General features: G+C 37.7%; 1 protein-coding gene across 1 annotated transcript; it reads right to left on the reverse strand.

The window, feature by feature from the left end:
• Positions 1–1,995: 1,995 nt before the first annotated feature.
• cavin4b (caveolae associated protein 4b) lies at positions 1,996–11,309 on the reverse strand. The gene is made up of 2 exons (XM_066684158.1): positions 10,941–11,309; positions 1,996–2,583 (listed from the first exon to the last, which is right to left on the reverse strand). The coding sequence occupies exons 1-2, from the start codon at positions 11,307–11,309 to the stop codon at positions 1,996–1,998; spliced, it is 957 nt and encodes a 318-aa protein (XP_066540255.1).
• Positions 11,310–13,868: the final 2,559 nt, after the last annotated feature.

Here is a 13,868-nt window from a genome sequence, read left to right on the forward strand (position 1 = left end):
TTAGGTAAGTTAGAGTTGTTTGTGGGTCAGTTAGGAGGGGTGTTTGTTGTTTTTGTCGGCTAAAGGCCATCCTGAAGTTCACTGGTGTTTGGTTTCATTGTACATATCACATTTACAATATATATTCTATTCATTATTCATTCTGTGTTTCCGTTTGTGTCCTTTTTGTTTCACCATTTACATCTGTTACAGTTATTCTCTTCATATATATTAATTTCAACCCATTCCTCATTCTGTTACGGCTCAACCCTAGACTGGGTCGTAACAACACACACACACATAATACACACACACAGACACAGACACACACTAGTGCATTAGGGTCAATGAACATACACCTGGAGTAACAGGCAGCCATCCCCACCATCCAGGGAGAAGTTAGCTTGCTGCCTTGCTCAAGGGCTCCACAGCTGTAGATTTAGGGTGGGGGACAGGATTGCTCCTTCACTTCCACTGCCTCAAAATGTTCTGCCAGTCAAACTAGTGACCTTCCAGTCCTAAGTCCATTCCTTAACTATTATGTCAAAGATTATACTGTCATTTGTTAAAACCTTTTTATTTTTGTAATATTTTATTTTAATTTTATAATTTACAATAGTGTGAAGTTCAGTTTAAAAATGTATTCAGTTTCTTTACTTCTTGTAAGGGTTTCTTGAGAGCTGCGCAGCAGAAACACTTGTGCTTTCTAGTGATGTGTGACATTTGATAAAGAAAGATGTGACATGACCACCATCAGGAGATATAAGACTGGGCTATATTTATGGACTCATTATAAAGTACGGGGTGGGAAACGAGAAATAGCAAGCCTATACAGTCAACAAACAGCTGTCATGTTTTCAGTGAGAATAAAATGTGCATCATGTAATGATGCTTTTAGGCTCAAGTTAAAGTTTTGTCCCTTGCAATTACAACCTCCCTATTTACATGACAGGTACTCTTTACCACTCTTCCAGAGGTGCATGTGAATGCTGTGAGCAGTACCAATGCAGCTAACAATGCAGAAACTAAACAACATCCAGATATCAGAATGTACACCTGTCCACTGCACAGAAAAACTAAACTTTCATCTTCACCCTCTTCTTCTGCAACATTCAGAATCCTGACCAATGGACAATGAGGGTTGTGGCCTTACATAATTAAAAATTTTGTAAGGTAAAATATTGGCATTCTCTTTATATAAGATTATTTCATTTTCTAAATAAAACCAATAATACATTTAAAACACATGTACAAGGCATGTTATAATATGCTTATGTTATAAGTATTCACAACAATTATATATGACATTTTAAAAAATCATGCCAGAGTGTGTATTATTTTCTCACTTTTATCAACAGAATTGTTTATGTTTTTTATATATTAGTTCATGGATAAAACTCATAATGGAAAAAAGAATTATACTATGAGCTATATCTTCAGTGTTTAAAGCATTTCATTGACAAATGACTAACCTTGTTTTCTTTTCAAATGACCTCTCAGAGACCAGCTTATTGAGTATGTTTATTTATTTAAAAGAAAAATTTAATCTTAAGATTATTAAGATTGGACCAATATAGCTAATCTTTGAAAAATCACATACATAATATTACATGCAAGAGTGATGAATGAAAATCACACTACAATATGTTAAAATTATACATTCTTTAAAACACCGACAGCCTGTTTATTTTCTGCTATTCAACATTCATATTCCATCTGTTTCTGAGTCCATATTAAATATAAAAAAGGAACAATATATATATATATATATATATATATATATATATATATATATATATATATATATATATTGTGTTACATGACATTCCTAATTCCACCAATAACAAGCAAACACTATTCATAAAATGCCTTTTTTGTATAGGTGCCCCATACTCCTTTTTATCAAGTCTTACAATCACCCATTTTGTGTGCTCCAATTCTTGTGTTCACTAGGTGATCATTTTCCTAAACTTGATCCAAACTACAAGCCTTCCTTTAACTTGACTGACATGCTTCTTAGGAAAGCTGCTTCATATCAAACATGGGCACTTCTTTCTCATCTGTCTTGTCTTCATCTGCTCCTTCTTGCTTCATTATAGGCTCTGTGTAAGCCACACCAGGACTGGGTTTGCGGCCCTTAGGTGGTGGAATGGGGGCTGCAATTTCAGTAGTCCCTTCTGCTCCTTCCTGACCCTCAGCCACAGTTCTCTCCTTCTTCAGGTTAAGCTTTGCAGGAACATTCTTGGTGATAGTTTCTTTAAGACGTTCTCCAGACTGTTTCAAGCGCTCGCCTGATTTCCGAATCTTCTCACGTCGCTCTGCTGTCACAATGCGCTCACCAAGCTTGTTTACTTTAGTACCCAGGTTTTCTTTGGTTTTGTTCATGTTCTCACGAGAAAATGTATTCTTCAGACTCTCAATGCGCCTTAGGCCTGTCTTCTTCAGCTTAGCAGCAGTAGAGTCACCCTCCTCAACGACCATGTATTCCTCATCAGAGTCAGGAAGTGGGGCCTCAGGTACATCTGGATCCATGAAAGCACTGGCACTCAATTCTTCTTTTGGGGAGCCCTTTGGAGGCAATACTGTAGGCAGCTCATGTTCACCCTGTGATAAGACAAGATATTTATTGTACATATAGTTCTTCTAAACTTTAAAAATACATATTTAAAATCAATAATTAAAAAAATTCTATAAAGGGATAATTTGTTTTCAAATGTTAAAAAATGTGGACATGTTTCATCCATTCAAAACATTTTGCTTTTCATTTGAGTGTACGACAAAGGAAATAATAGGAAAAAAATGGACTGATGAACTACTGAACACTGGTCTCAGATTTGCAAGTAAACAGATATTAGACATAACACTAAAATGACCTCTGTTTCTACACTTATGGAACATTTTATCAGCTCCACTTACCACATATTTATTTTATATATACATGCACTTTGTAAATCTGCACTTACAGAATGTAGCCCATCCATTGGTTTGCATATTTTGCTAGCCTTTGTTCATCAGTGGTCAGAACATTAAAGGGAGCACTATCAAGCAGAGTGTCACTACAGTGACACTGATGTGGTGGTGGCAAGTTAGTGTGGGTTGTATTGGTACACGTGAATGAGACACAGCAATGCTGCTGAAGCTTTCAACACCTCTTTGTCACTACTGACAATTGTCCACCAACTAAATATATGCAGCTGATTGTGTAGGATCCTGTGACCATTGATGACGTCCTAGAAGAGGGCTGATACAAAATTGGTGAGCTACTGATGAAAACTGATGAGCTACTCACTCTAACCGCCACTGTATCACTGTGGTGCTAAGAATGATCAACCAACTCAATACTACCTGCTCTGTGGTCTTCCTCACCATTGAGAAACATGGGGCTAACAAAGTATGCAGCCGATAGAAACAAGTGTCTCCAATTCTAGAATCGCAGCATGACTTAAGGTACCTTAAAAGTTTGGAAGTATTTCTTTAGTGTCAATGTAGATTCATTCATTGTTAAGTGTAATATACTTTGAGGTGAATATCTAGAAAAAAATTTTTTCAACAGACAAAACATTTCAACATAATTGGAGCATTCACTAGTTTTATATTAATATGATCAGAATTTTATTGTCTGGAAAACAGGAAATTTCAGTATTCTTAATAATGCTGTTCGCAAACAGTTTTAATTGGTTGTTTTTAATATTGTCACTGACTCTGTTGTTGACTGTCTCACGCCTTGCAAAAATAATGCACTTGATCTGTTTGCGTATTCTGTCAAAGTATCATAGCACTTAACACAGTCAGAGTGCACTTTATTGATTTGTATAATAAGTAAGTTTAGCTTTAGCTAACAGCAATAGGTCAGAGCCTACATGGAATCATTGGGCGCAAGGCAGGAATACACCCTGGAGGGGGCGCCAGTCCTTCACAGAGCAACGCAGATACACACACACACATTCACTCACACCTACGGACACTTTTGAGTCGCCAATCCACCTATCAACGTGTGTTTGTTTGGACTGTGGGAGAAAACCGGAGCAACCCGCTGTGTGACTGCGACACTACTTGCTGCGCCACCGTGCCGTCCCTAACTTTATCATATATAGAAATAAATAATAATGTAACCAGTTGGCTTTTTAAATCAATAACAGCACAGACCAGTGTGGCTTCTCATGAAAAAATTCAGCATATGCTATATTTATGTTCTGGAGACTGTTAACACCAACAGGCATGATCATCTGTGCTTTTAGCAGCAGGCTGTGGAAAAGTAAATACAGTTTAAATATTTTTTTAATAATAATAAAATAAATTCCCACTGAGCCCCTGCCATTATGGCAACTGACAACTATTTGAACACAGTGCTGCTCACTTCCTTTAGCTGTGAATAGTGCATGGGGATGAGAAGGAAAAGCTGCTTCTGTCTTTCTTGGTAAAGGACAGAGGCAAGGACCAGCTCATTTAGTCTGAATAGCTGCTAAAAACTTTACCTGCACTGATTAAATATTGGCGTGAAATGTAAACACTTAAGTATTGTGGAGATATGAAGAAACTAATGTTAGACTCTGGGCTAAACAGGGTTAATTTCCAACACCACTCACAGGCTACACCCATCTTACTTCCAGAAAAACCTTTCTCTATCCTGTCTTTTTTTATTTTGGTAACCAAATATTTTTGTAACAGCAACATTAATCCTTTCCTTCCAACGTGCACTGCACGCACCTGCTTATGTATTTATTTATTTGTGTATTTATTTATTTATTTATTTACATTTTCATCACTAGACTTATTGATGTAGTCTTTCACACACCACAATCACACAATTTAACAATAAAAAGAGCAAACTAAAATATATTGTTCTAAGTTGACTAATTACAGAACATCCTTGGCCACAACATCCTAAACAAATATCTGGTCGGTTTTACACCAAATGTGAGAGTCTACATAATCAAAAAGTGCTACTTAATGGGTGTAAATAAAGTCTTGAATATCTTTAAATTAGTACAATTTTATAGTGAAAACTTGGCTACATGTAGGCTAGCTCTATTTAGGCATTACATTCTAAAATCAAGGTTTATTTATTCAGCTGGTAAAGACAGAAATCCAGTTATTTTTCTGTGTGTGTGTGTGTGTGTGTGTGTGTGTGAGAGAGAGAGAGCCATTATCTCATTATGACTACCTCCTTGTTTCTACACTGTCCATTTCCTCGGCTACACTGACCACACAGTAGCAATTTGCAGTTTCACAATTACAAACTGTAGTCCATCCGTTATGCATATTTTTTTTTTTTTGCCTACTTTCACCCTAGTATACAGTAGGGTAGCCATGTGATGCCATAAACAGGCTAGAGCCAATAGCAGTTCTAGGATTTGTTTTTCAGGGGTGGCACAAGAATGTTTAGAGGTTGCCAGTACCACAATGTGCATACATGGCATTCGTTCATTTTCTGTAACTGCTTATCCTGTTCAGGGTGGCGGTGGGTCTGGAGCTTACCCGGAATCATTGGGCACAAGGCGGGAAGACACCCTGGCCAGTCCTTCACAGGGCGACACATACACTCACACATTCAAACCTATGGACACTTTTGAGTCGTCAATCCACCTACCAATGTGTGTTTTTGGTCTGTGGGAGGAAACCTACGCAGACATGGGGAGAACACGCCACATTCCTCACAGAGAGTCACCCAGAGGGTTCACCTATGCTAGACCTTTCCTCACACCATTTGAGAACCACAAATAGTTAGCTAGCGACTTAGCCTAAGCCAAATAAGGCTACATTGTGAACATTAGAATGCAAATGAATGTCATTTAAACAGCAGAGCTAAAAAGCAAAACAGTTTAGTGACTTAAGGTCTATTTACAGAGTGTGATTTTTTTTTTCGCATAAAAAAAAAAAAGTCAAACGTGTTGTTTCGACAATATGAATTCGTTAGAAGATGCTCTCTCCACTGAAGTGTTGTGCACTTCTAAACAAGTAAAATCTGCCATTAAACTGTATTTTGAATTGTTGTGGAAGCAGCTGGGAATGACAGAACTGAGCCACGAAGTGGTAAGCCACGTAAAATGACGGATGCTGATGGGCATAGAACACATTGATTGTCAACTTTCTCAAAGTCAATCACTACACACCTCCAAACGTCATGTGGCCTTCAGATTAAGTCAACAACAGTGCGTAGAGAGCGTCATCGGATGGGTTTCCATGGCCAAGCAGCTGCATCCAAGCCTTACATTACCAAGCTGTGTAAAGCATGCCACCACTAGACTCTAGAGCAGTCAAGACGTGTTCTCTTGAGTGAAGATTCATGCTTTCCTATCTGGCTATCTGATGGACGAATCTGGTTTTGGCAGTTGCCAGGGTGACAGTACTTGTCTGACTACATTGTGCTAAATGTAAAGTTTGGTGGAGGGGGTTTATGGTGTGGGGTTACAGTGAAAGGAAGTCCATGCTTCTGCATATTTAGAGAGTTTGGCCAATTTCATGCTCCCAGCTTTTTGGGGATGACCTTTTACTTTTTCAACACAACTGTGCACCAGTGCAGAAAGTAAGGTCCATAAAGACATGGATGAACGAGTTTGGTGTGGATGAACTTTACTGGTCTGACCTCAACCAGATAGAACATCTTTGGGATGAATTATAGTGGAGACTGCGAGCCAAGCCGTCATGTCCAATTTTGAAACTTTTATTTCTGGCAGTGTCAAAATGAAGAGAGGAGACCAGTCTAGATGCAATGATTTCTTTATTGAGTGCTCAGGTTCCAGGATGAGGTCTAGGAGATCTAGAAGGTCTTAAAGATCTCAAAGGTCTGAATTTAAAACTAAGAGGCATCTACTTAAAAAAACCCCATTTTACGACCTTACATAGACACTGTCATAAAACAAAGACAAATACAGTATCTGAAATAGATTCACCTGTTGTAAGCCATAAGATATCTATGTTTACAGATAAATTCTGGCTAGTGAGTGTGTGACCCTTCAAACTGTGTTAGATGTTAAGAACAGTGGTTTAATCCAACTAAAGAAAAAATTATTTACAATACCAACATCAGTGTCTGACCTCACAAATGCACTTCTGGAAGAATGGTCCCATAAACACACTCCTGAACTTTGTGGAAAGCCTTCCTAGAAGAGTTGAAGCTGATATAGCTGCAAAATGTGGGCTGACATCATATTAAAAACCTATGGATTAAAAATGGGATGTCACAGAGAATTGAATACTTTTGGTAATGTATTTTAAAATCCTTCAGTGGCAATGTAGATAGATAGATAGATAGATACTTTATTGATCCCCAGGGGAAATTCAAGGTCTCAGTAGCTTACATACATCACATACAACAATCACTAACAGCAATGGACTAATAAAGTAAAGTAAAAAAAAAAAAAAACACTCTAAAACAAATATCAAAATCAAATACCCAAGAAGTTAACATAGTGTGCTTAAGAGTGATCAAACATAGCCTGGCAAGAATCTGTGATACAGTGAGCAGCTGAGGATGATCTCTTGAGTGTGGCATATAGTTTAAAAGTTGAAAAAGTGTGGATAGTGCAGAGGGTATGGAATGTGCAATATAAGTACAGTGCAATATCAGTGCAGTTTCAGAATTAGAAATAAATATATTAAATAAAATAGTGCAAGGCAATTCAGTGCAATGTTCCTGTATTAATTATAAAACTACTATTGTAGCTGTCAGATTAAGGTACACATGAGAAAGATGAGATGGTTGACTTGTCCAGTGGTTGACCTGTCTATTGTCCAGTTAGGTACACATGTGCAAATATGGAGGAGGTGGTGGTGGTGGTGGATGGGCAGACAGACTATGCAGAGAAGTCCATCTCTCCTCTCCCCTTGAGTGAAGCGTTGAACAGCTCAATAGCCCTGGGGACAAATGACTTCCTCAGTCTGTCAGTTGAGCCTGGCAGTGAGCGAAGTCTCCAGCTGATTAAGCTCTTCTGCTTAGTTATGATACTGTGGAGTGGATGGCACTCATTGTCCAAGATGCTAATCAGTTTGTTCAGGGTCCTCTTGTTTGATATGGAAGTGATGCACTCCAGTTCAGCCCCCACCACAGAGCCAGCTTTCTTAACCAGCCTGTCTAGTCGCCCAGCATCCCTCTTCTTTATGCTTCCTCCCCAGCATACCACAGCATAAAAGAGGACACTGGAAACAATAGTCTGGTAAAACATCCTGAGGAGCTTACTGCAGACATTGAAGGACCCCAAACTCCTCAGGAAGTACAGCCTGCTCTGCCCTTTCTTGTAGAGTGCTTCAGTGTTGGCTGACCAGTCCAGTTTATTGTCTAGGTGTAAGCCCAGATACTTATAGGTGTCCACCACCTCCACGTCGACCCCATCAATGGTGACTGGTAGCAGGACATGCTTTGACCTGCGGAAGTCCACCACCATCTCCTTGGTCTTTGAAGTGTTCAGTTGGAAGTGGTTCAGTTTGCACCATTGCACAAAGACCTCCACCAGGCTCCTGTACTCCTCCTCCTGCTCGTTCCTGATACACCCCACAATCGCAGCATCATCAGAGAACTTCTGCATGTGGCACGACTCAGTGTTGTAGCAGAAGTCAGATGTGTACAGGGTGAACAGGACTGGTGAGAGCACAGTTCCCTGTGGAGCTCCTGTGCTGCAGATCATAGTGTCGGAGAGACAGTTCTTCAGTCTCACATACTGTGGCCACTCTAACAGATAATCTGTAATCCAGGTTACCAGGTGAGCATCCACACCCATCTGTTGGAGCTTATCTCCCAGTCTGAGAGGTTGGATGGTGTTGAAAGCGCTTGAGAAGTCAAAGAACATGATTCTCACAGCACTGTTCCCCTTGTCCAGGTGTGAATATGTCCTGTGTAGGAGATAAGTGATGGCATCCTCCACGCCCACTTTCTCCTGGTATGCAAACTGTAGTGGGTCCAGTGCATGGCGTACGTGGGGTCTCAGTATGCATAAGACCAGTCTCTCCATTGTCTTCATCACATGTGATGTTAGAGCCACAGGCCTGTAGTCGTTAAAAATTATGTAATTGTGTAAAATGTAATTAATAGCTGACATGACCCACATTGTAAATTTCACAAGTTTTTTTTGACTTTATCTTTTAGGTTAATTTCTATTTAATCCTCTTCTATGATTAAATAAACTACAGAAATTCACAAATTGTACCCTTTTCTGAAATCTTTGTTGAAGTGCAATTAAGAACACCATCTTACAATCTCAGAAAATGTGTTACATGTGGAAGTTTTCATTAGTGCCTTATGTTTTGTATATGCTTAAATTTACCAAAGAAAAGCAAACTGCTGTGAACAAGCAACATAAAAGTTACTTTGACCTAAGAACTCAGTCTAGAGAACAGAAAGAAGTGTTATTATTGTGTAACTTTAAAAAGGCATCACAGTGCAAATGTGTGCATGTTAATATATTGGAAACAGGTGCTGTGTAACTCAGCAAGATTTAACAACAAGACTTTAATATTAAGTTTAATATGAAGAATTAATTGTTCAGTTATCAAACAGTACTTCAAGTGGAATCCATTGAAATACATAAATGATTGCATAAATTATGAAGGCAAGTACACTTGGAACTACAAAACTGATATCAATGGTAACAATGTTACATAAGAATGAGTAACCTGACAGATTAAACAGATTTTAAAGTTTTTTTGTTTTTTTTGTGAGCAACACCTCAGCAAGTCTGCATGAAGTGCTCTGATTTATGGCTGCACGTCAGAATAAAAAATATCTACTGAGCAGTGGACAACAGCATTCAAGGGTAGCATGCTTTCCGTGATAGTTCCTCAATAGCTTCAGAACAAGACTTTAAATAGAGTAATTATGGATAACATTATTTATAGAAATACATTTTAGTAGAATATAGTAACAACATATTAGTTTAGGCAAACTATTTTTTTTTTTTCATTTTTAAACAGTCTGAAAAAAGTTATTTTGACTTACTTGTTTAAATTGTTTCTGTTACCTGGTATTTCCAGTGACTGGTAAATTCAATATCTACTGACAATGTACTGCTGGATACTTAGGATGGACCTGTTTGTGATTCAATATTAAACTATTTAACACTAGTTTTGAAATAATGCTTTAGCCTCATCTTAATCATTAATGACAAGAGGTTTCAATACAGCTGGGGAATTTTTGTAACCCACACTGAGTAAAGCTCAATATTACTATATTAGGACATGTGGCTTCACAGAGTAAGCGCTCAGAATAACCCTGTACCAGTATGTCAGCTGTTACATGCACAAAGCAATGTATAACAGTACAGTTCCTATAGAAACAGTTGTGAGTTTCACAATAAAATTGACTTTCTCAGATATTACTTTTGTAATTAAGGTAAGTAATGTTGGTTAAAGAATGTGAACGTCAAGCTTAAGTACATTGCTCATTCGCAATCTGTTCTTTTATTTAAACATAGTATTGTGATTCGTCAATAGTATTGTCTTCAAATTGGTGGGCAACATGATTGCTAGTTCTGTCTTTGCAAAACATAAAAATAAATAAAAAGAAAAAAATTGTTAACGCATTGTTAATCTAAGCAAAGGAGATCCATTTTTGTTATTTGTTTCAAATGCATAATACATTTATATATGAATAATTAATTTAGTTTCTGAATCAAAATGAACTAAGCTTAAAAGGTTTGTCAGTCACATCTGAGTATTTATATTAAGCATAATGCAGTGAGTTTTTAATGCACTACTGTAATGTAATATGAAGCCAACTGGATCACTGATACTCTATAAATGAGAGAATTTTCATATGAACAATAATGAAGAGCAGTGGCCCTGAAATTAAGATAGTGGCAATGCTACTAAGGAACAAAAGCATCTTAAAGAGTTTAAAAACTAATATATGCAATTCTGAATGCAACATGATTGTAAAAACAAATGATCATGGACATTACACCACTCCATACATCATGCTGCAAGGGTACCTTGAAAGAAATGGATATTGTACCTCTACACAGGCTTACCTGATAGATAACGACACGAAACTTGTTCTTGGTTAGCAGCTCACCCTGTGTCTCTTCCACTTTTTTGACACGTAGATTTTGCTTTTCCACACGGACACGCACATCCTTGATATGGCAGCTGACTTTTCGTGTTTTCTCCAGTAGCTTTTCTACTGTACCACTTGTGGTGTTGTGCTCTTTGGTTAGCTTTACTAAATCTGCCTGGATACCCTTTACACTGTTCTCCAGCTCCATCTGCCTCTCTTCCATGCGCTGCTGACACACCTGCACATTGTCAATGATTCCAGCCACACGTTCCAGAAGAATGAGTATGTTTGAGGCATTGGACTCATCTGCAGCACCAACAGATTGTCCCAGTTTGTCTGCCATTTCTTTCTTTGCTGAAGTCTTCAAATTAAGCTGGAGGTCCTACCAAGTCCAGACCAAAATTAATTGTCTTTAGGCTAGACAAAAAAAGTCGTAGTCTTTGGGTTAAGACTAGATAGTGAATCATGAGCAATTACACTTGACTCCCTCCAGCTGAAGCTTCACTGGGCATATAGACTTAAGATCATGAATCCCAACCTACAGTGCAGTCTGGCTCAAAGAGTTGAAAGTATTCCAATCACTCAGCCCAAGATTTACAGAGGGTAAAGATGAGAGAGGGAAGGGAGGTGCTTCAAATGAACACCACATGAACTCAGTTATAAATATCCCCAGTAAGGTGACACTTTGTGTCTGTAGCTGATATTAAGTGAATCCATGTACATCTTTACCACTATACTGGTAGTTGCCTCTTTTGTTTCCCTATTTTTTTTTCCACAAAGTGTTTGGTTTTGTAGAAAAAGTGCACTGCAATTGAATAGAGGTTTGTTGAGAATTTATATTTCTTTATATATAATTAATTAAAAATCAATTAATTTGACTGGCTGTGCTAAAACATTTCAACCAACCTTGGTCTGGATGGTCCAGCTAATCTTGTAAGCAAATAAAACTTCTTTAGATTATTTCACCCATTTCATACATTTGATTTATTGTAGTTGTTTGTTGTTTTTTCTTTTTTATTGCAAAATTTAAACTTGAAACTATAATGTTAGCACAGAAATACTCATCAATATTGTATTAGTATACAAAATGTGTAATTTACAACTGAAATTTGAGTTAGTAACAAATTATTAAATTGATTATTAGCGAAGTAATTACTTAATTTAAGATTGTAGTTTAATAGGCGGATTTTCTGAGATAATTTATCATAGGCAAATATTGGTACAAACCAACAAAGTTTCTATATTTACTGTTTTACTTCCTAGTAACCTAGAAATATGATCCTGACTTAAGCTGCAAAGGCTGTGCTAGCATCTAAAATTATGCTACCAGCTGCACACTATTCTTAGATCTCAAGTCTGCATATAATGACTCATTGGTTCAAATGCCAAATGTGCCTTGCTTATGGAGATAAATCAATGACATAAGTATTTGAATCTGAATTTTGAATATTTAAATGATCTTTGTCTGAATTTTGACTATTTGAATAGTATTTTATATATTAATTATTTTTGTAAAGCATTTGATATACTTGAAATTCTGAGGTGGTGAAATATTCAGAAAAAAAAATATTTAAGAAAAAAAAAAAAAAAGACCCATTAATTCAAGTGAGATATTTAGTGCACAATTGAAAGTGCACGTAAGTTGTCAAGTGTGAGTGAAAAAGACATTTGAGACTTGTAGCTGCATATTCGAGCAGGTGTAGTCATTGACTTGTGTTTGTGCAAGACAAAGATCCCCTTAATTTTTTTTTTTTAAAAATACAGGTGTGCAACTCACATTACACAAATTCACATATTGGTTTGCAAATGTGCAAAATTTGTGCATGTTTTATACGAGTGTGTGAATGTGTTTTGTATCATATTCACCTCGGCAACTGTAACAAAACGTGTGTGTATAACTGGATTTGTGCACCTGCAATGAAGAATTTGTAAAGGTAACTGTTAAGTTGTATTTGTGGGAGTGTCATTTCAGCAGTGTCTTCAGTTTTGTAGTTTATGAAGAGACAGTATTTCCATGATCATAAACTGTCCAGAACTGCATGTTTATATTATATCAGTATGGCAAGCAAATCTGAGCTTTTCCCTAAACCTCAGCAAATGACACTCATTTACATGAGAAAATATTCAGATCGGGCGGCACGGTGGCGCAGCAGGTAGTGTCGCAGTCACACAGCTCCAGGGGCCTGGAGGTTGTGGGTTCGATTCCCGCTCTGGGTGACTGTCTGTGAGGAGTTGGTGTGTTGTCCGCGTGGGTTTCCTCCGGGTACTCCGGTTTCCTCCCACAGTCCAAAAACACACGTTGCAGGTGGATTGGCGACTCGAAAGTGTCCGTAGGTGTGAGTGAATGTGTGTGTGTCTGTGTTGCCCTGTGAAGGACTGGCGTCCCCTCCAGGGTGTATTCCCGCCTTGCGCCCGATGATTCCAGGTAGGCTCTGGACCCCCCGCGACCCTAAATTGGATAAGCGGTTACAGATAATGGATGGATGAATATTCAGATCTTGAAAACATTTTATTTCAGTGGTGATATTTTTAAGTTAATAAATGCAAATACCATTATATATTTATTAACCAGAAAAATATGGAACAGAGCATAGCGGGGTACCTGTCATTTATGTAGAAATACTTACATTTCTGTAAATGTCTGTTTATAAAACAGTATAAGGTCCAGTCACCTCATCTAAAATTAGTGAGACAAAAAAAAAAGCACTCATGCCTTTATAATCCAGAGATTTGCCCTGTTTTTGTTAAACAGAGATGCTATGTAGATAAATTGATTAAGAAGGAAGTTCAGTCAGTATTTATCCTGGTAAACACTGCGATCTTCTGTGGAAGTTTACTTTTCCTGAGAAACCAGCTGGTTGACCTCAGGATTAGATTTGCATTTTTGCAATCTGAATTTTTA

The sequence above is a fragment of the Hoplias malabaricus genome, chromosome 10, assembly GCF_029633855.1.
Source record: "Hoplias malabaricus isolate fHopMal1 chromosome 10, fHopMal1.hap1, whole genome shotgun sequence".
Taxonomy (NCBI): Eukaryota; Metazoa; Chordata; class Actinopteri; order Characiformes; family Erythrinidae; genus Hoplias; species Hoplias malabaricus.